Source organism: Salvelinus fontinalis, chromosome 37 (assembly GCF_029448725.1).
Source record: "Salvelinus fontinalis isolate EN_2023a chromosome 37, ASM2944872v1, whole genome shotgun sequence".
In the NCBI taxonomy this organism is placed as follows: domain Eukaryota; kingdom Metazoa; phylum Chordata; class Actinopteri; order Salmoniformes; family Salmonidae; genus Salvelinus; species Salvelinus fontinalis.
Window position 1 is genome coordinate 11523539 of NC_074701.1, and position 24302 is coordinate 11547840.

Below are 24302 nucleotides of genomic sequence, written 5' to 3' on the forward strand. Positions count from 1 at the left end.
ATAAATAGTTACAAATGAGTCACATGGTCTAGGAGGACAGGCTAATCCTGTCTGTCACACAGCCAAAGTCACTGCACGGACCAGGAGCAGGAAGAGGAGAAGAAGGAAGCAAGCTCTCTTAATCGACTCAGAGCTTATATCAATAACATGCAAATGTCTCCTTCCTAAATGTTTGTTTGTACTTGTGTGACAAGAGTAATATGCTTCAGTAACTGACAGTCAATTTTGAAGAGAAGTGAGCGGACACAGTTCGCACAATAGCTACAATAAGGTTCAAGTGGAGAGGGTTTGACTGAGTGACACAAGGGTAAACATCACCAACATCCCTATCCAGCAGAAAGCACTGAGATAACAGACAGCACTTTAGCCAACAGCAAGCCAGCACTGTGTGGCATCATCAGGAGGTGATGTGAGGGGACATGAGGGCATACTAGTGATGACTGGTGAACAGTTGAGTGGACAGTGGAGGTGGACAGTTGAGGTTGAGTGTGATGTCCACAGGCGAGAGGGCTGCATTAAAGGGAAAGGGAAAGGGGGATACCCCTCATTATATAACCCCACGAAGGCATGCTTCTGCTGGGAAACAAATGACAAAAGAGGAGCCTGCTGCTGTGTGTGGAAGAGGGGCTACAGACACGTTTCTGTAGAGTCAAGCCTTTTGGGAAAGTACTGAAACTCTGTGATGTCAATCATTTTAGAGCGAGGGGGAGCGAGTGTGAGTAAGAGAGTACTGTACTCAGCAAAGGGTTAAGGTCGAAGAGAGAGGAAATGGACAAGTGTCGTCTTATATCTCCCTCTCCAACTTTAAGCATCAGCTGTCTGAGCAGCGTACTGTACCTGTACACAGCCAATCTGTAAATAGCACACCCAACTACCTCATCCCCATATTATTACTTACCCTCTTGCTCTTTTGCACCCCAGTATCTCTACTTGCACATCATCATCTGCACATCTATCACTCCAGTATTAATGCTACATTGTAATTATTTATTGCCTTACCTCCCTACTCTTCACATTTGCACACACTGTATATAGATTTTTCTATTTTATTTTTATTTTCTGTTGTTGCCCGTACGTTTGTTTATGTGTAACTCTGTGTTGTTGTTTGTGTCGCACTGCTTTGCTTTATCTTGGCCAGGTCGCAGTTGTAAATGAGAACTTGTTCTCAACTGGCCTACCTGGTTAAATAAAGGGGAAATAAATAAATAAAAGTGTACCTAAAAGCAGGCACCATAACAATCTTTAGAACACCTAGGTTTTTTTGAAAAAAAACTGTGGGTCACAAGGATGGAGGAAAGTCTTCAACATGTCTGAAAGCACAGCAAGACTGAAAAGCAAGCCACCTTCAAGCTTCTAGCCTAATAATATGAATGGACTGGCTTCCATCCAACAGATCAGATTTTTTTTTTTAAATGATTGATAACCTCCTGAACTTGCATTCAGTAGGACATCCGCTGACCATGGCAATTTGTACAGCCCTTAAATTTCCCTTGACTGAAGATAATGAATGTGCATCTTGTGGTTTGCTGTTATGATGACACTCACATTGATTTCTGAAATTACTATCAGGGAGTTCTAGGCTATTCAAGCAAACCTCATGCACTTATCAACATGTTTGTGAGACGAAAAGGCAAAGTTTTATGAAACGATGTGGCAACACACAGTAGTCGCATGCACTGTTTGTACTGCGTGCGTCATTGCGGGTAAGCTAACTTTACCAGTCAGGAAGTACAGTAGGTCTACAGTGGCTGTCAACTAATTAACGTGACGGATGACGACTGCGGGAGATCTAACTGCTTGAGAAATACATTTGAGATAGCCAACCATCCTCAGGAGAACAGCCCTAATTTCTCCAATGAGATGTCGCAGGTTTAACTCGTTTAGATCAGCATCAGTAATCCAACTGCGGCGCGGATCTTCCCTCCTCACCACACTAGACAGGTCAAGGCGCGCAGCACAATGTTATTCAAGCAATGAATCCTGCGAATTTCACTAGAACTGGAAGGAATACAGAAGAATATATATTTGCGGTTGGTACTTACAAACTCCTTGCCTTTGCTATCGGAACAATTGGACTCTTCGGATTTTGCAACAATATTATTGTCATCATGCTGTACTACAGATTCAAGAGACTCCGGACGCCCACAAATTTGTTAATAGTAAACATAAGTATAAGTGACTTGTTGGTGTCTGTCATTGGAATTAACTTTACGTTTGTTTCGTGCATCAAAGGCGGATGGGACTGGAACGCGGCAACATGCGTCTGGGACGGATTCAGCAACAGCTTATTCGGTCAGTATCTGAGCTTCTGTGCTTTGGGTGTCTTACCTAGATTCACACATTAATCTAAAATTAAATTAAAAAAGATGTTTACTTATTTAAATAGGCCTAATCCAATATGTTTTGTGGCAGCCTTTTCATTTAATTTGTGTTCCATGTTTGTGTATTTCAGATTAGTCTTTGGGGGTATTACATTTTCAGAACTCTGTGATCCTTGTATAGTCTATTTCGAATGTTACACGGGACATTTACTACGCATCTTATTCCAAGGAAGAACCGTTTAGCCCACTTTCTCCCTATTTATTTATGAAACCAGTCTTTATATGGTTGTGGATGTTTAGGAATGCCATTTTTCCGCTATGGGGATGAAGCTGGTTCATGTCAAGGACACCTCGGAAATACCTGTGTAATTATATCCCGATCTGTGTCTGCCTCCCCTTTTACACACTGGAAAATATGGAATATTCTGACAAGTGGCTAGTTTTCTACACTGTAATCATTGTACATACAGTTGAATTCGGAAGTTTACATACAATTTAGCCAAATACATTTAAACTCAGTTTTTCGCAATTCCCGGCATTTAATCCTAGTATAAATTCGTTGTTTTAGGTCAGTTTGGATCACCACTTTATTTTAAGAAAATGAAATGTCAGAATAATAGTAGAGAGAATGATTTATTTGAGTTTTTATTTCTTTCATCACATTCCCAGTGGGTCAGAAGTTTACATACACTCAATTACTATTTGGTAGCATTGCCTTTAAATAGTTTAACTTGGGTCAATCGTTTTGGGTGGCCTTCCACAAGCTTCCCACAATAAATTGGGTGAATTTTGGCCCATTCCTTCTGACAGAGCTGGTGTAACTAAAATCAAATCAAATGTATTTATATAGCCCTTCTTACATCAGCTAATATCTCAAAGTGCTGTACAGAAACCCAGCCTAAAACCCCAAACAGCAAGCAATGCAGGTGTAGAAGCACGAGGTATTACATTTTCAGAACTCTGTGATCCTTGTATATACTATTTCGAATGTTACACGGGACATTTACTACGCATCTTATTCCAAGGAAGAACTGTTTAGAGCACTTTCTCCCTATTTATTTATGAAACCAGTCTTTATATGGTTGTGGATGTTTATGAATGCCATTTCCGCTATGGGGATGAAGCTGGTTCATGTCAAGGACACCTCGGAAATACCTGTGTAATTATATCCCAATCTGTGTCTGCCTCCCGATCTGTGACTGAGTCAGATTTGTAGGCCTCCTTGCTCGCACACACTTTTTCAGTTCTGCCCACAAATTTTCTATAGGATTGAGGTCAGGGCTTTGTGATGGCCAGTCCAATACCTTGACTTTGCTGTCCTTAAGCCATTTTCCCACAACTTTGGAAGTATGCTTGGGGTCATTGTCCATTTGGAAGACCTATTTGCAACCAAGCTTTAACTTCCTGACTGATGTCTTGAGATGTTGCTTTAGTATATCCACATAATATTCCAGCCTCATGATGCCATCTATTTTGTGAAGTGCACTAGTCCCTCCTGCAGCAAAGCACCCCGACAACATGATGCTGCCACCCCCGTGCTTCATGTTTGGGATAGTGTTCTTCGGCTTGCAAGCCTCCCCCTTTTTCCTCCAAATCAAATCAAATCAAATTTATTTTATATAGCCCTTCGTACATCAGCTAATATCTCGAAGTGCTGTACAGAAACCCAGCCTAAAACCCCAAACAGCAAGCAATGTAGGTGTAGAAGCACGGCGGCTAGGAAAAACTCCCTAGAAAGGCCAAAACCTAGGAAGAAACCTAGAGAGGAACCAGGCTATGAGGGGTGGCCAGTCCTCTTCTGGCTGTGCCGGGTGGAGATTATAACAGAACATGATGCCAAGATGTTCAAATGTTCATAAATGACCAGCATGGTCAAATAATAATCAGGAGTAAATGTCAGTTGGCTTTTCATAGCCGATCATTAAGAGTATCTCTACCGCTCCTGCGGTCTCTAGAGAGTTGAAAACAGCAACGATGGTCCTTATGGCCAAACAGTTCTATTTTTGTTTCATCAGACCAGAGTACATTTCTCCAAAAAGTACAATCTTTGTCCCCATGTGCAGTTGCAAACCGTAGTCTGGCTTTTTTATGGCAGTTTTGGAGCAGTGGTTTCTTCACTTGCTGAGCAGCCTTTCAGGTTATGACGATATAGGACTCGTTTTACTGTGTATATAGATACTTTTGTACCTGTTTCCTCCAGCATCTTCACAAGGTCCTTTGCTGTTGTTCTGGGACTGATTTGCACTTTTCGCACCAAAGTACGTTCATCTCTAGGAGACAGAACGCGTCTCCTTCCTAAACGGTATGACGGCTACGTGGTCCCATGGTGTTTATACTTGCGTACTATTGTTTGTACAGATGAACTTGGTACCTTCAGGCGTTTGGAAATTGCTCCCAAGGATGAACCAGACTTGTGGAGGTCTACAATTTTTGTTCTGAGGTCTTGGCTGATTTCTTTTGATTTTCCCATGATGTCAAGCAAAGAGGCACTGAGTTTGAAGGTAGGCCTTGCAATACATCCACAGGTACACCTCCAATTGACTCAAATTATGTCAATTAGCCTATCAGAAGCTTCTACAGCCATTACATACTTTTTTGGAATTTTCTAAGCTGTTTAAAGCACAGTCAACTTAGTGTATGCAAACTTCTGACCCACTGGAATTGTGATACAGTGAATTACATGTGAAATAATCTGTCTGTTAACAATTGTTGGAAAAATTACTTGTGTCATGCACAAAGTAGATGTCCTAACCGACTTGCCAAAACTATAGTTTGTTAACAAGAAATTTGTGGAGTGGTTGAAAAATGAGTTTTAATGACTACAACCTAACTATATGTAAACTTCAACTGTATATTCATTTCATGGGTAGACTATGACATAAGTACAGTATGTTCAAGAATGTTTGTATCAATTCCAGGGGTTGATTTAAATTGCTGATTGCGTCTTTAGTGCATGTTAAATACACTATATATACAAAAGTATGTGGACACCCCTTGAAATTAGTGGATTCGGCTATTTCAGCCACACACGTTGCTGACAGGTGTATAAAACCGAGCACACAGTCATGCAATCTACATAGACAAACTTTGGCAGTAACTGTAACTGCTGTTATTGTGAAGTGGAAACGTCTAGGAGCAACAACGGCTCAGCCGCAAAGTGGTAGGCCACACAAGCTCACCAAACCGGACCGCCGGGTGCTGCACATAAAAATTGTCTGTCCTCAGTTGTAACACTCACTACCGAGTTCCAAACTGCCTCTGGAAGCAATGTCAGCAGAATAACTGTTCGTCGGGAGCTTCATGAAATGATTTCTGGACTGATAAATCACGCTACACTATCTGGCAGTCCGACGGACGAATCTGGGTTTGGCGCTTATTCAAGCTTAGTAAATTTGAATACTCAACACCTCTTGGAAAGCCATTCTGGTGTGTAATTGTTCTGCTGAAAATAAAATAAAGTTTTAGGTTTTCCTAAAACATTTTGCCTGTCATTTGCTCATCTCATATTTCTTTTGATCCTTTAGTGCCTGGCGGTAACAAGCACACCCATAACATGATGTTGCCACCACAATACTCATCTTATTACACTGAGTGTACGAAACATTAAGAACACTTTCCTAATGTTGAGTTGTTACTCCGTTGAATCCTATGGGGAATTATTGATATCGATAATAAAAAGGTTGATAAAAAAAATGTTTTAAAAAATTATATAAAAAATGCAGTGAATAGATGATAAAATGTCTATCCATACAGTTCAGGTTCTTTTTTCCCGACCCATTTCAGCTATATAATTATCGTCATTGAGGGCTTAGGGCGAGCAAGATAAATAATTGTGCAATCACATAACTGTCTCCTCCCTATTTATTATAGGAATCATCACTTATTAATGAAGAGGTCTGCTAATGAGGTGGTTAGTGCAACCTTCACGCCCTCTGCGCTCTCTCACTCTCTCGCTCCCTCTTTCTCTCTCGCTCTTTCTCGCTCTCTCTTTCCCAGTATCTCTCTCAGGCACATGTAACCTACTGTAGGCTAAGTGCAATATTGTCCAATATACTTATATGGGGGACTTTTCTCAGCTGTCCAATGTCTTCATATATTGTAAACGATTTACTTTTTTATTTATTTACATTACATGTTATTTGTTGCCTCCAAAAATAAACGGTTCACTCTTGTAGGATGGATGGGGGTGGTAATTTGACTTTGATGCCCGCATTGCAGCTCACTATAGTACAATTTTGCAGAGACACTGAAGAAGACGCTGGTTAATATAACAATGAATGATGATTAGCATACAGGCACACTAAAGCCCCTCAGAAAGAGAGGAATGGCACAGAGTATTGATACCACGTTAATCTACTACAGCATGTGAAGCAACTGTCACATTCTTCAACAGTCTAAATTTGGAAGGCTATCTCAGGACATCCTGCACCTGTTACACCCATTGTACACATGCAGTGTGGTCCTGTCAGTTTGATCTGTACAGACATGTTATGTGTTAGTTGTGTTGCAGTGTGCAGTGACACTCTGTGCTTGGACATCTCCCCTGATATTGCAACACACCTGTGCTGCAACACTTGGTTTTATGTTTTACGGAAATTGTTAAAGGTGGAATGTGTGATTTGATCGAAATGATGCGGTTCTGCGTGTTGACAGAATCAAGTGCACAAACAACAGGACACCTCTCCTATTACTTCTCTTGCTAAGAGGATATTTATGATTACTGATTATACATTGGGAAAATATTGATGAGGACTGAGTAATAACTGTAATAACCAATTGCAGTACTAATCAGGACCTACATATAGATATTGCATAACCCAGATTCGGAAGTCATTACTCAGCATCATCACTCATCTCCCTCCCTTCCAGGCATCGTGTCCATCATGAGTCTCTCAGCTCTGGCCTACGAGCGCTACATCCGGGTGGTCTATGCTCAGGTGGTGGACTTCCCCTGGGCCTGGAGGTGCATCACCCACATCTGGCTCTACTCCCTGGCCTGGACAGGGGCCCCTCTCCTGGGTTGGAACCGCTACACTCTGGAGATCCACCAGTTAGGCTGCTCCCTGGACTGGACATCCAAGGACCCTATCGACGCCTCCTTCATTCTCCTCTTTCTCCTGGCCTGCTTCTTTGTCCCTGTGGGCATTATGATTTACTGCTATATGAACATTCTCTACACGGTGCGAATGGTAAGAAGAAGGACGAGACAGTGTCGCTCGTCTCTCCCTTCCATTTTCTTCTGTTGCTTCATGTTTATGTCAGTGTGGTTTATGTCGATCGTCTTTTAACGTAAAGGTCCAATGCAGCCATTTTTATCTCAATATCAAATCATTTCTGGGTAGCAATTATGTACCTTGTGATTGTTTTGTTGGTCTATTAACTAATTTACCACCTGGTGATGTCACCAGCCAGGCCAAATCTCCATCCCACCAAAACAGGCTGAAATTACAGGCGGTCTTTTCAAACTGCTCTTATGCTAAAAGGGCATTATCATCATTTCCACAATTTCACAGTATTATTAACCTCATAGTGTGGAAATACATATAGATATAACAAGGGAAAACTTGTTTTTGACAGAATGAGAGTTCCAAACCTCTGCCAATAACAGCCAGTTTTCAGTTTTCCCCCTCCCCACTCAGACCACTCCCAGATAGTCTTAGCAACATTTTTGCTTGAGAAATTGCTATTTGCTAAGAATTTTGTTTTGTTTCTTTTTGACCACTTTAATTGAAAACAATCACAGTAAAGTACTTAATTGTTACCCAGAAATGATTTGATATTGAGATAAAAACGGCTGCAATGGACCTTTAACTAATTTGCCACCTGGTGACGTCACCACGCAGGACAAAAGTCTTTTCAAACAGCGCTTACGCTAAAAGGGCATTATCATCATTTCCACAATTTCACAGTATTATTAACCTCATAGTGTGGAAATATATATAAAACAGCGGAAATCACGTTTTTGACTGCACGGGGCCTTTAAAGAGCTCAAGAGTAAATAAATAAATACAATTGAAAAAATCTGACCAAGTAAGGCCGATAAAGTGAACTGAACAGAACCAAACTAATCATAGACGCTAATGCCTAATACAGGATATAGAAAAACCTTTCCTCCTGAGGACATTTTCTATGCAGGTTGATAAATTGTCATGGCTCTTGCGCTGGAGGCAGAACTTAGTGATTTCCGCTAGATGGGCCAGCTGCAAAGTCAAAATTTGCTATGTCGTAAAAAATCATGAAAACAAAAATGACCTTTTTGGTCTTAATTTAAGTTTAGATTTAGGCAGTAGAGTTAGCAGTGTGGTTAAGGTTAGGGTTAAGGTTAGAGCAAGGTTTAAAATCAGATGTTATTACTTTGTGGCAGTGCCAGATAGTGACCACTCTGCAGTGCTGCGTCCAGGGCAAGATTCATGACAATAAATGCCAACCTGCATTTTCTTTGCGAAGTACAAACTTTCATGGACATTTTTGTTCCATTATCACAGGGAATGACCACCACTTGATCTTTTTCCTTTTATCTTTCACTTACCTTTCCAAATGTATCTACATTTCCTCCATTCTTCCTTCCTCCTTCCTCACTCTTAAGTGCTTCAAATCATCCTGATGTACCACTTTACCACCCTGCATAGAGGGTTACCTGTGAGGATAATAGGGGTTAAAGTGGGTTCACTCAGCAGTGGACCGCACGGTTACTATGGAGAGTATAGTATGGTGTGGGGGGCTCTGCGCGTTTTCACACATGCTTGTGTGTGTGCGTGCATGCGTGTGTTTGCGTGCTTGTGTGTGCATAAACTAATCTGATAAAATACTATAGTATACTATGGTATAAATTACTATAGTATTCACTGTAGTGTTTCTGCGGACTAAAGTCAGCTAAAACACTAGTACTTACTGTAGTATTTACTGTAGTATACTGTAGTATTTACAGTAGTATTTACTGTAGTATACTGTAGTATTTACAGTTAACTATAGTATAAATACTGTAGTAACATAACTATAGTATATACTATAGTAATTAATGTCGTGTTTTTGCAGATTGTCATATACTGTAGTATTTTCTGTAGTTTTTTTGTGGACTGTAGTATAATGTAGTATTTTTGTATTGTTTTTGTGACATTACTGTAGTATTTATTAAATTGTTATTGTTTCATTATCTTTGACATAGAAGTGGAGGCTTTCTGCTTCAGGAAACCTACTGGAGAAATACTAAAAAAGCACATTTTTCCATAACCTGTAGGTAAGACTGGGGTCTGAACGGAGAGCTCAGAGCTTCTGCTCTTTTCTATAACCTGTAGTAAAGTAAGTAAAGAGACGTGTAGGCTTGTAGGGAGAGCTCAGGGCTTCTGCTCTTTTCTACAACCTGTAGTAAAGTAAGTAAAGAGACGTGTAGGCTTGTAGGGAGAGCTCAGGGCTTCTGCTCTTTTCTATAACCTGTAGTAAAGTAAGTAAAGAGACGTGTAGGCTTGTAGGGAGAGCTCAGGGCTTCTGCTCTTTTCTATAACCTGTAGTAGAGTAAGTAAAGAGACGTGTAGGCTTGTAGGGAGAGCTCAGGGCTTCTGCTCTTTTCTATAACCTGTAGTAGAGTAAGTAAAGAGACGTGTAGGCTTGTAGGGAGAGCTCAGGGCTTCTGCTCTTTTCTATAACCTGTAGTAAAGTAAGTGAAGAGACGTGTAGGCTTGTAGGGAGAGCTCAAGGCTTCTGCTCTTTTCTATAACCTGTAGTAGAGTAAGTAAAGAGACGTGTAGGCTTGTAGGGAGAGCTCAGGGCTTCTGCTCTTTTCTATAACCTGTAGTAGAGTAAGTAAAGAGACTTGTAGGCTTGTAGGGAGAGCTCAGGGCTTCTGCTCTTTTCTATAACCTGTAGTAAAGTAAGTAAAGAGACTTGTAGGCTTGTAGGGAGAGCTCAGGGCTTCTGCTCTTTTCTATAACCTGTAGTAGAGTAAGTAAAGAGACTTGTAGGCTTGTAGGGAGAGCTCAGGGCTTCTGCTCTTTTCTATAACCTGTAGTAAAGTAAGTAAAGAGACGTGTAGGCTTGTAGGGAGAGCTCAGGGCTTCTGCTCTTTTCTATAACCTGAAGTAGAGTAAGTAAAGAGACGTGTAGGCTTGTAGGGAGAGCTCAGGGCTTCTGCTCTTTTCTACCGCTCTTCTCAGTGTGTCTATCCAGTCGAGGGTGAGGTTTGGCAAGGGGGAGGGATGTTGGCGTTGTCCTTTTGTCTTCTGCTACTTGATTTTAATTAAAACAAGCTTCATTGGATAATTAAATGTAAAGAAGAAAAATAAAGAAGACAAATAAAAAAGGAGGGGGGAGGGGATAAGAGCCCGGTTTAGGGTAAGGTTTAGGGGGTAGGGTTGGGAATCAGATACGGACCCGGTTTAGGGTAAGGGTTTGAGTTGGGAGTGGGATTTAATATATATTAAATATTTATTAGAAATTTAAAAAATATGGGATGGAAACTTGCTCTTCAGGTCACTTGGAGAGTGTGGTGCTTTGTGATTGTGGATAGTTGGTTGAGGATGTTGATTGTGTTTCCATCTTCCAACAGGAGCGGGCAGAGAGAATTACACACAGTTCTCAAACCTGTAGGGAACACAATATATGGTCTATACTTGGAATGTATATTTCTCACTCATGGGTGGCACAAATTGCCACATAGGGAGGGGAATGGGCACGGTATATGCAAATTAAATACTGTAGTTAAAAAAGTGTAGTGTTTTGCGGACTGTAGCGTTTTTGCGGACATTACTGTAGTATTTACTACAGTACTTTTTTTGCGGATAATACTCTAGTATTTAATATAGAACAGTATTCTACAGTATATTACAACATTCTATAGTAAGTACTACACATGATAGAGGGATACTACAGTGTGTAGTATAGTATTCTACAGTATTGTACAGTTTACTCTAAAGTAAAAGAAACTAATGTGGGTGTAGTCAATTCACCCAGATGTTTTTTATTTATTTATTTTATTTTTATTTATTTTACCAGGTAAGTTGACTGAGAACACGTTCTCATTTGCAGCAACGACCTGGGGAATAGTTACAGGGGAGAGGAGGGGGATGAATGAGCCAATTGGAAGCTGGGGATTATTAGGTGACCATGATGATTTGAGGGCCAGATTGGGAATTTAGCCAGGACACCGGGGTTAACACCCCTACTCTTACGATAAGTGCCATGGGATCTTTAATGACCTCAGAGAGTCAGGACACCCGCTTAACATCCCATCCGAAAGACGGCACCCTACACAGGGCAGTGGCCCCAATCACTGCTCTGGGGCATTGGGATATTTTTTAGACCAGAGGAAAGAGTGCCTCCTACTGGCCCTCCAACACCACTTCCAGCAGCATCTGGTCTCCCATCCAGGGACTGACCAGGACCAACCCTGCTTAGCTTCAGAAGCAAGCCAGCAGTGGTATGCAGGGTGGTATGCTGCTGACCAGGACCAACCCTGCTTAGCTTCAGAAGCAAGCCAGCAGTGGTATGCAGGGTGGTATGCTGCTGGCCTAGCTGGTTTAGCGGTATCTGTGCAACGGCTTGGCACCGCTGCCTCCACTGTGGCTGTCTTTGCTTCTTTAAGTATTTACAACATTTAAGGAAGTAAGCCATTACTTTCTGCACAGCACCGATCGCTGCAGCTGTACATAGTCCATCTGTAATTAGCCCACCCAATCTACCTACCTCATCCCCATATTGTTTTTATTTACTTTTCTGCTCTTTTGCACACCACTATCTCTACTTGCACATCATCATCTGCTCATTTATCACTCCAGTGTTAATCTGCTAAATTGAAAATACTTCACTACTACGGCCTATTTATTGCCTTACTTCCTCACGCTATTTGCACACACTGTATATAGACTTTCTTTTTTTCTATTGCGTTACTGACTGTACGCTTGTTTATTCCATGTGTAACTCTATGTCGCACTGCTTTGCTTTATCTTGGCCAGGTCGCAGTTGTAAATGAGAACTTGTTCTCAACTAGTTTACCTGGTTAAATAAAGGTGTTTTTTAAATTTATTTTTAAATAAACAGTCCCAGGTCCCCAAGACATCAAGGCTTCCCTCAACCACTAAAGATCTGCCCTTCCCCTGCCCATGTTTGTTGAGAGTGCTCTGAGAACCCTTGAGAAACTCAGCATGACCCTCTGACTCAACATTATAGGGAAACCTCAGTGAACTGCAGTCTTAGAGAATGCTGATTACTACTGGGCTTCGTAAGACCATCAAAGAGAGGTTTCTATATGTGCAAGCTCTGGAGTATTGTATCCTTCTCAAGAGAAACACTTTGGCGAGCTTTAAAAGACTGTTATGTGAGAACTCTTCATAAATTATGCTCCAATCAAAGTTTCCATGACTATCAATGTCAGGAAATGGGGCCAAGTCAGTTCGTGGTCCATAATTGATTAACAATTATTTAGGGTAGTAAGGAGTGACTGACTGACTGACTCGTTTAATTGGTCTACCAAGACGATAGAGCAGTTTCAATCCGTTTAGACATTTTCTGACCATTGCCATTCAGACCATTAGTGGTGACTCAGGAATCTCTGCTCTCCCTGTCTGGTCTGCACAGATTCTCTATGCCCATGCTGATGCATAACCAAAGGTCAATGTTCTGTTATGCCCACCTGAGACTCAGATATTCAGTTCAGATTAAACGTTTTAGTGTGTGCCTAGGCCTACATACCGGTAAGACAATACAGTATACACAACAAAGACAAAAATACAAGCTATCAAGTAACAACAAGGCCGACTTCCAATACCTACATCAAATTCAAATCAATTGGCAAACTGAAAAGCTGACCGGAAAATATAAACAAAGACAGCCTAAATCAACAGATACATCTGCATGATTCATTTAAATAAAGGGCGTAAATTAAAGGTCGGTTGATTCTTACAATCAACAAGGACGTGTGACAAACAAAGGAAACTCAACCAAACAATGTCAAAATGAGGAGGTAGCCTACAAATGTCATTTTAGGGATATCATGTCTTTATTAGAAATAAAACAAAATAGGGGATGGAAACTTGCTCTTCAGGATACTGGGAGGGCATGGTGCTGTGTGATTGTGGGTAGGTGGTTGAAGATGTTGTTTGTGTTTGTTTTTCCATTGCCGACAGGAGCGGGCAGAAAGGATTAGCACAAATTGCGACATGGGGGAGGGGAATGGGCAGGGTATATGCAAATGAAATACTGAAGTTAAATAAGTGTAGTGTTTTTGCAGACATAACTGTGATATTTACTACAGTGCTTCTTTGCGGCTAATACTTAGTGTATTTACTTTAGTATTCTATAGTATATTACAACATTCTATAGACATTCTTAGACATTTTCTGACCATTGCCATTTAGTGGTGACTCAGTAATGTCTGCTCTGTCTATTACCATGTCTGCTCTGTCAAATCACCATTCGGACAGAGCTTCCACGACCCCTGGCCACAGCACCGTTTGATACTATCCTACGTCAGATTTAATCACGTTTAAAACCATGACCACAGAGAGACTGTCAAAGAATACAGAAAAGAGCTGCTGTTTTTATGAGTGAGTTCATGTTTAAGTTTTTATTCAGCATTGTCAACACTGTTTTTATTCAACACTATTACATAACATGAAACATGCTTTTCCTTACTTCGACTTGTGCTGCGCCTGCAATGAATGAGGAGCCAAGTGTATCGATAGGCCTGCATTTTTATTATTATTAGCAGCTCGCCTTGTCTACTTGAATATCAAGGAATATTTCACATTCTCTGGTCATAGGAACAACATGAATTTGTGCATGACTGAGGCAGATAAGGTGCGACTCGAGTTTCACCATCAGGTGGAAGACGGTCCACTCTCTCTGGTCAGTCTCACTGGTAGAAAGGAAGGAGAGAGCAGGGACCGTGAGATGCGGACCCTCCCTCCACTGAGACTATTGCCGTGTTCAAAATAACTGGGAACTCGAAAATCTCCAGCTTCCGACTTAAGTGCGTTCAAGACAACTGGGAACTTGTTAAAAAAAAACGACATCTAACTGGTTAAAATCGTTATGAACGTTTATCCAACTCAGAATTCCAATTTGGAAACTCGAGCATCTTTCTAGACTTTCCGACCTGAAGATCACTGACTTCATGATTTAACTTCGGTTCTTTTCTGATTTCCCAGTTGTCTTGAAAGCATCATGACCATCAGATGCAGAAAGCATCAGTCCAGTAAAAAAACAATTTGAATTATTTCAATTTATGGTCCGCATTGCCTCGCAAGTGCTACACCAACTGATTTATTTTGTTATCAAAGCTCAAGTTTTTAAATTTAATATGGTCTGAGAATAACAATATTGTCAGGAGAGGGATATAGCCAATATGCTGTAATAATGGTTCTACTGCCCAAACACCTTTTCACCCTTATTTTACTAGGTAAGTTGACTGAGAACACATTCTCAGCAACAACCTGGGGAATAGTTACAAGGGAGAGGAAGGGGGATGAATGAGCCAATTGGAAGCTGGGTATTATTAGGTGGCCATGATGGTATGAGGGTCAGAATGATAATTTAGCCAGGACACCGGGTTTAACACCCCTACTCTTACGATAAGTGCCATGGGATCTTTAGTGACCACAGAGAGTCAGGTCACCCATTTAACATCCCATCCAAAAGACAGCACCCTACACAGGGCAATGTCCCCAATCACTGCCTTGGGGGATTGGGATATTTTTTTAGACCTGATGATAGAGTGCCTCCTACTGGCAATCCAACACCACTTCCAGCAGCATCTGGTCTCCCATCCAGGACCAACCCTGGTTAACTTCAGAGGCAAGCCAGCAGTGGGATGCAGGGTGGTACATCATTCCTACAGAACCTTTATTTTTATTAGGTTAATTTTACATTGTTTAAGTCATGTTTTAAGTCATATCCATAATCTTACCTCATTCGCACACTGTATATCGATATTTTCTAATGTGTTATTGACTGTACGTTTGTTTATTCAATGTGTAACTCTGTGTTGTTGTTTGTGTCTCACTGCTTTGCTTTATCTTGGCCAGGTCACAGTTGTAAATGAGAACTTGTTCTCAACTGGTCTACCTGGTTAAATAAAGGTGAAATAAATTAAATGTTTAAAAAATAATCTGAGCGGTAGATCTCAATTTGCTTTTTGACTGTGAAAGGGACCACTGGTTGTTGATCACTGGTCTATGTCACGGAAAGAGCAGGTGTTGTTAATCTTTTTGTATACTCAGTTTATAACTAATATGTCAGTGGAAGGGACATATAACTGCAATGGTTATACAGTATGTCCCAATTTGTTGACATATTCTAAGGAGACAATGTTGGTAAGTGATGAGATTCTTTCCTGTTGTCATTCCCTACAGCTCCGCTCCATCCAGGACCTTCAGACAGTGCAGATCATTAAGATCCTGCGCTATGAGAAGAAGGTGGCTGTCATGTTCTTGCTGATGATTTCCTGTTTCCTGGTGTGCTGGACACCATATGCCGTGGTGTCCATGATGGAAGCCTTTGGCAGGAAGAGCATGGTCACCCCCGCCATCGCCATCATCCCCTCCTTCTTCGCTAAATCCAGCACGACCTATAACCCTCTCATCTACATGACCATGAGCAGAAAGGTGAGGGGACCCCTGACACACCTATACGGATAGAGGAAATGCATTGAAACAAGCCCTTTTTCAAATTTAAGGGAAAATCACACTTCAAAATGAAGGTTTGCCTGTTGTTTTCAGACCTCATTGTGCCCTAAGTGAGATTTGGTTAGGCGCGCCCCCACCTAGTGGGCAAAACATTTAAGCTGCCCCCCTCTTGACAGTGGAGAGAATAATGTTACAGTTTTAAAGTCATTTTCCTGCCATTCTACACATTTTGCCATGGGGCGTACAAAAATTGTTTCAGTTTTAAAGCCAATTAATTATGCCATGGGGTGGAGAGACATTTTTGCAGTTTTAAAAACACATTTCATGCAATTCTACTCATTTTGACATGGGCAGCGATAACATTTAGCTGATTTAAAGCAAATTCCCTGCAATTCTATACATTTTGCCTTGGTTCAGAGAGAAAACTTTGTAGATTTAATAAATTATGCCATGATTTATGCCATGTTCATATGATATCTGGGTGAGAGTGCTGAGTACCAGGCAGTTAACAAGTTTGGTAGGCTAATAATGACCATTAGCAGCATCAGAGCTTGGAGAAGCCTAGTTACCAATGACTAAACAGTCATGTGGAATTTGATTGCCTTCATGACTCGTGACCGCCGGTGTGGTGGTAATACGGTCACAGCAACAGCCTTACTCTAGCCAACTATTTAAACCTTGAATGCCGAATTACTGACTGACACGCAGGGCACACGCCCCATTGATTTTGTTAGTCACTCTCACCCCTTTTTTTACGACTTGTTCGAATCATAGTCGCACACCTAGCCTATAGGCCTATATGTTTTAATAATGTTTGTATCACAACGTAAGTGGCCAAATAACTTCTTAAAATTAATAACATGAATCTGCTTTACGAGGGGTGTTGAGCCTAACAGCAGCGTGTGAGTTTCAACTTTGGGGAGGATAATTTCACCATAAAAATGCCGCTTTATAATTAAAACATTACATGGATAATTGCATTGGCGGTCACTTTTGATATAGTGTTTTCCGGTTATAGCCTACTACCATGTGCGCATTGCTGCACTTATAATGTGAAGAAATAGCCTAATAGTTTATCAACATTTTAAGCTAAACGTTCTGATCTGTTGCGTCAGCCACATTGCATAAAAACGTTTTTGGGATGCTAGTGGTTGTATTCATTTGTGATCTATTGCATCCCACATCTGTCCCAGACTGTGTTTGGAATATTTATTTATTGTACAGAATAGAATAGGTCGACTTTTGTTCTATGGGGGATAGTAGATTGACATAGGTTAGTGCTTTTGCTGTTTGTTAGGCCTACTCATCTTGTTGGCTGACAAAAAGTAAATGTGGACAGTTCTTCCAATATGCACCTCGAAATTGGATAAATCCTCTTTCGGGTTAAGTGTCCCGCTAGTGGGACAACTTCCAGTGAAACTGGAGGGCGCGCAATTCAAATAAATAATCATCAAAATGATGGATATTAAACATTTATGTACATACATGTCTTATATCGGTTGAAAGCTTTAATTCTTGTTGATCTAACTGCGCTGTCCGATTTACAGTAGGCTTTACAGCGAAAGCATGCCATGCGGTTGTTTGAGGACGGCGCCCCATATCAAAATATTTTTTCCACCGGCACAGGTTTCATAATTTCACAAATAGCTATTAAATATTCACTTACTTTTTGAAAATCTTCCTCTGATTTGTCATCCAAAGGGTCCCAGCTATAACATGTAGTGTCGTTTTGTTAGATAAAATCCTTCTTTATATCCCAAAAAGTCAGTTTAGTTGGCGCCATCGATTTGAGTAATTCACTCGTTCTACATTCCAAGATAGGAATCCGAAAATCTACCCCTAAACTTTGTTTTAACAAGTCAAAATACATTTCTATTTAATCGTCAGATACCCTAAAATGTAATTAAACTATAATATTTCATACTTAAAGAAGTATGTACAATAGGAAAACGATATTAGCAGGTGCGTGTCCTCTTCATCGCGTGCGCATACACAAATTTCCAAGTCTGTGTCCCTGTAGTAAAACTCATTATTCTTACTCATTTTGGAAGAAACAAGCCTGAAACCTTGAACATTGAGTGCTGACACCCAGTGGAAGCCATAGGAATTGCATACTGGGAGCTAGATTTAATTATTTTCCTATTCTTTCCAGTGTATGAGCATGGTCTCTCTCCCCCTAAAAATTGTGATTGGTTTTTCTTTGGATTTTCTCCTACCATATCTATTGTGTTATACTCTCCTACATTATTTGTAACATTTCTACAAACTTCAAAGTGTTTTCTTTCCAATGGTACCAATTATATGCATATCCTGGATTCAGGGCCTGAGTAACAGGCAGTTTACTTTGGGTACGTCATTCAGACAGGAGGTGGAGAAAAAAGGGACCTAGCCTTATGAAGAAGGACGCTCGAGGTTTTGTCCCCGGTGTGTCTGTCTTCATTTGTAGCCTGTGAGAAAGATCCGATCACGTGACAGAGAGCCATGTGAGTGAGAGGGCTTCCGATTGCACAGAACACTCAGGGAGAAGGGCACAACGCAGCACTCCGGGCCGCAAAAGGCATTGATTTTTTAAGGGTGCATTACGGCCCCAAAGGAATGCTGCCGTGAAATTCGAGGATTTATCAAGTGCTTGTCAAATTGTGAATGAGAGACTATTGGAGTGTGTACAGCCTGCTCAAAAAACAAGGCAGATCTCATGCCATTCAAGTAACTTTTTTCAAATCATCATTAGAATCTCATCATGCAGCCTTACAATGTATTACAAATCTAAAACATAGAGACCAACGTTTGTAGAGCAACTAAATTTACATTAGTAACTCTAAATTAAGCAAATAGGAGTACCTATTTCTTTGTTAACAGCTCAGCACAGATTAGCTGCATGTGCGCACTCCCTCAGATCATTTGGAGACTATTTTATTCAGCTTTATTCAATTGTATTCTTCATACTATAAAATAATATCAAATAACGCCATGGAATTATGAGCAGATATGTACAGCCGCTAGACTAACGTACCTAGCAATCTAAAAATGTTTAGCTAACATAGGCTAATTGAGTGACTGTCAGTGACTGACGTAACGAGGAAAACTGCTGGTGCACAACCAAATTTCGAAATTACACCTTGTGTATTCTACTTTTCTAAGTCTCAACATTAAATTGAGACCCTGACTGAGTTCCTCTCTCTCTTCTCCTCCTCCTGTCCCTCTGGCAGTTCCGGCGCTGCTTGCTGCAGCTGCTGTGCTCCCAGCTCTCGTGGATTCAGAGCAGCATCAAGGACCGCCCCCTGGCCCGGAGCATCGAGCGGCCTATTCGCCCAATCGTCATGTCCCACCGAAGAGGCGGGGAACGACCAAAGAAGAGGGTGACCTTCAGCTCCTCCTCCATTGTCTTCATCATCGCCAGCAATGACGTGCACCACCTGGACACCACCTCCAAGAGCGGCGGTATGTCGTCAGAGGGCATCCAGGTGCGGCCGCTGTGACCGAGCATTATGGGTACTGTAGTACATCGTGCTACGCCCATGTCACCATGGGAACTGACTAATCACCTCATATCACCTGTTCCTCTGTAAACCTCAGAACTTATTCTCATGAAACACAGAACCCAGAAGATCCAAAACACCCTTCTGACACAAGACTATTGTTACTCTTTTAAGCCTTTTCAAGATCCATCACTATAAACCGTAGAGACTTATTCCCAACCCTTTTTCACTGTGCATCAGAAGGAACAAACCCTTCCCTGGAAGTGTTCATTGTCCTGTATTCAGACTGTCTCACCGTGAACGCTGTGAAACACTCCATTCCACCATTTATCCATCAGTTGTGGTAACCGAATGATGTAGCTGTGAGGTTGTGACCTATTTCTCTTGTCTTGAACTGTCTTTGGCATAGTCTGATGCTGAGCTGAGTGTTTTTAAACAGTACCTCCTGCGTCATAACGGAGGCCAGCAGTGTTAATGGAGAAAGTGATGTTGATTATTACTATTTCCCTGGTTGGCAGCACTATTGGGCTTCATGAACTTATAGGGAAAAGCCTTACAATATTGCAGCAGCAAATTCTGCACAACACTCTCCCTGCCTTTGTCACGTCCAGATACATTAAATATATCCTATATTCTGGGGTGAAAGTGGATTTCATTTCTTCCCGGTGCGGGGACTTCCTGTATGTGTGCACGCACTTCATTCTTTTTTTTATGGGCCTATTCATAGAATACATATATAATCCATATTCATTTAATAGGATCTCTATGGCCTATTCATAGTATTACATATATAATCCCTATTCATTTAATAGGATCTCTAGGGGCCTATTCATAGAATTACATATATAATCCCTATTCATTTAAATAGGATCTCTATGGGCCTATTCATAGAATTACATATATAATCCCTATTCATTTAATAGGATCTCTATGGGCTTATTCATAGAATTACATATATAATCCCTATTCATTTAATAGGATCTCTATGGACCTATTCATAGAATTACATATATAATCCATATTCATTTAATAGGATCTCTATGGACCTATTCATAGTATTACATATATAATCCCTATTCATTTAATAGGATCTCTATGGACCTATTCATAGAATTACATATATAATCCCTATTCATTTAATAGGATCTCTATGGACCTATTCATAGAATACATATATAATCCCTATTCATTTAATAGGATCTCTATGGGCCTAATAGTCCAGATTTGTTGTTTAACTTTTAAAATGTATTAGCCTACCTTTTAATGTGGCATAAACACAACCAGTCATTAAGTTTTCAACTGATTGTCAAACAATTACTTCAACAGGTTAATGTAGGCTACCTGTGCATGTTACCCAGGGACGGCAGAACGATTTTTTGACAGGGGTTGCGGTAAAAAAAAATCAGATTATGACTTCCGACGTTTGTTAGGCTATTTGTTAGTCAACTTGTCTGTAATTAGATACGTGCATGTTGTCTTCTGTCATTACTCGATGCTCGTCTAGCATACTAAATAAAGCCTCGCTCACCAGAATAATGTCATAAACCGATCACTGCATCATCAACAATATAGTTGATGTCTGTAAAGTTTCTCTTTCATTTCTGCTTCTCTCATAGAGCAAGGGACCAGGGTGATTTTCCGTGCAAAATTTCCAAATGACATCAGTTTGACCGATTTTGCATGCATATTTTATGTGGTTGAAAATGAAATGCTTTCATCCTTTACAGTATGTCCCTGAAAGAAATGGAACGTTTAGACTACACACTGCCCCTAAGTGCGCATTCGCGTTCTCTCAAGATGCTGTTCCAGAGACAAAATCAACATTTGGTCTATAATTCTACAGAGAGAAACACTTAATATTAGTTAATATTATAATAGGCTACGTGAGGCCTACAGTCAGTGTCCAGGACCTCACCCACTGGGCAAAAACTGGTTGAATCCACAACTGTTTTTTTATTAAACCAAGCAAGTCAGTTAATTCTTCGTGCCTTCCACGGGACGGTTGAGCTAATGCGATTAGCATGAGGTTGTAAGTAACAAGAAAGTTTCCCAGGACATAGACATATCTGATATTGGCAGAAAGCTTAAATTCTGGTTAATCTAACTGCACTGTCCAATTTACAGTAGCTATTAAAGTGAAATAATACCATGCTATTGTTTGAGGAGAGTACACAATTTTGAACATGAAAAGTTATTAATGAACAAATGGGCACATTTGGGCAGTCTTGATACAAAAGTTTGAACATAAATTCAATGGTTCATTGGATCAGTCTAAAACGTTGCACATACACTGATGCCATCTAGGGGCCAACATCTAAATTGCACCTGGGCTGGAATAATACATTATGGCCTTTATTTTGCATTTCAAAGATGAAGGTACAAAAAAAATACAACAGAACGATTGTTTCTTTCTTTGTATTATCTTTTACCAGATATATTGTGTTATATTCTACTACATTCCTTTCACATTTCCATGAACTTGAAAGTGTTTCCTTTCAAATGGTACCAGGAATATGTATATCCTTGCCTTAGGTCCTGAGCTGCAGGCAGTTAGATTTGGGTATGTCATTTTAGGCGAAAATTGAAAAAAGGGGGCTAATCCTTAATTAAACAGAAATTCTTATTGACAACAACGGCCTAACCCCACCAAACTCTAACACTGTGCGCCACCCTATGGGATTCCCAATCAGTTGTGATTCAGCCTGGAATTGAACCAGAATCTGTAGTGACATCTCTAGCATTAAGATGCAGTGCCTCAGACAGCTGCGCCACTCAGGAGCCCTAGAAGTGATGAAGTTCAACGTGGAATACTGTTTGGATATGAAAAAAGTAATCAACATAAGGGAATATAGTCTCTTTTTCACCAAACGTTTTACCTAAATCCAATGACATGGTGACATTTGTTGATTTCATGCTGAATTCAGGTTAGTTGACAACTCAACCAAATGTAAATCAAAACTAGGCATTGAACTGACGTCTGTGCCCAGTGGGCAGCTACTAATCGAACTATTAGACTACTCCTCCCTTAAAATAATTCTGTCATCCATACAGTGCCATTTGATGAATGCAGAGACATCAGTTACAAAGCACCAAAAAGTGCTATGAATGACATTTGTCAGTCATTAGGCCTACGCAAGTCTTGTAACCTGAATTGATGTGTACACTGCTGTCCACGCGCATCTCTGTTTCATCCACTCATCTCTGCCTTGGCAAAATTTCTGTGTTATTGTCGAACTACACAACATTTTGGAGCGTATTCCACGCGTTTTCAGGTCTATTTGCAAATGTTTCATGCGACTGACGTGGAATTTATACATACAGTACTAGACCACAGTTTTCTTTGAATCTGTTTTAATTATTGTGAAAAGCTCATGTTTTACCGGTAATGCGTACCCCCACTAATTTATTTTGCCGGACCGGCTTACTTTCACCCCTGCCTATACTTAAGTAAGCCATGGATGAGATGCAATTTTTTTCATGTTCCTTATTTCATTTCACCACATGCACTAGAGCAGGGTTTCCCAAACTCGGTCCTCGGGACCCCAAGCGCTGCACATTTTGTTTTTTTCCCTAGTAGGGACCCCCAGTAGGGATCTGACAGCATACGCCGGGCTCCTCTAGATGTCTAGGTGTGTCGTGGGGGACAGCATCAGCTAGGGAACCAGGAACAACCGGCCTGAGAAGGGAGACATGAAAAGAGGGTGAGATACAGTAGTGACTGGACAATTGTAACCTGTATGTCACCTCATTGACCTTCCGGAGAACCATGAATGGCCCCACAACCCGGGGGCTCAGCTTCTTGCAGGGCAGGCGGAGTGGGAGGATCCTGGTAGAGAGCCAGACGTGATCCCCAGGATGGAACACAGGGGTCTCACTGCGGTGACGGTCTGCATGCTCCTACTGACAATGGACAGCGCTGGAGTCTCACGTGTGCATTGTTCCACACCTCCTCCGCGTGCTGGAACCATAGGCAGAAATCCCAGGGGGGACGGGGGGGACACGACCCCCCCATCTTGGGAAAAATATGATTTGTCCCCCCCAATATATCACTGTAAACATAACTATGTAATTTCAATAATATTAATAATACGCAATGAAAGCACTTGTGCTGATTATAGACACTTAATAGCGCATTTAAATTTCAAAAGATTGCGACCCCCCCCCGCCCTTTGCCTCACAATGGTTTGATCCACTGCCAGTTCTTTAGCTGGCAAGGTAATAAAGGGTTCGTATCTACTGTCCGAAAGGGACATGTACGTAACTGACGTGAGGTTCATTCAGTCAATCCATAGCAGGTCCATAGCAATGTTATTTATTTATTTTTATGTTGGCAGGGTTCACACACTAGTTGAATTTGCAGAGCTAGCGTGCAAACTAAAGCAAACATTAACTATCAAGCTAGCTAGTACCTATTCCATTTATGTGGCGTCGTCAAAGATGGAATCTTTGCTATCGTCAGTTTATTCCAAGATCAGCATGCAGCTGTAGTGCTTCGACGTCCCTGTGATAAGGTTAGCAATAAACTGAAGTCCAAACTGAACAGAACAGAACTACACTCTCTTCTACCATTGTCTTAAATATATATAATGGTCTCGTTGCAAAAGATAAATTGTCGCTAGTGAACTTTTTTTATTTTATTTTATTTCACCTTTATTTAACCAGGTAGCAAAGATTATAGCAAACACACAGAAACGGAATTGGTGCTCGCTAGCTTTACAAATTCAGCTATTGTTGGAAGCCAGCCAATATGAAACAAACTATTTAAATTACAAAAGGTTGCAGCATGTGTTGTGTAAATGTGTGTGTGTGCAGCTAGGCCAGCCAGCCAGCCAGGTAGAAAAATGGCAGAAAAAAGTAAGAAGACGGACATCAGAGTATTTGTCAGT

The 24302-nt window shown here is 40.9% G+C and overlaps 1 protein-coding gene across 1 annotated transcript; it reads left to right on the forward strand.

Annotated features, from left to right (window-relative positions):
- Positions 1 to 1682: 1682 nt before the first annotated feature.
- LOC129836139 (opsin-3-like) lies at positions 1683 to 20985 on the forward strand. Its single transcript, XM_055901967.1, has 4 exons — positions 1683 to 2292; positions 7191 to 7510; positions 15665 to 15916; positions 19147 to 20985. Exons 1-4 carry the CDS (start codon positions 1974 to 1976, stop codon positions 19414 to 19416), a joined length of 1161 nt encoding a protein of 386 aa, XP_055757942.1. The 5' UTR covers positions 1683 to 1973; the 3' UTR covers positions 19417 to 20985.
- Positions 20986 to 24302: the final 3317 nt, after the last annotated feature.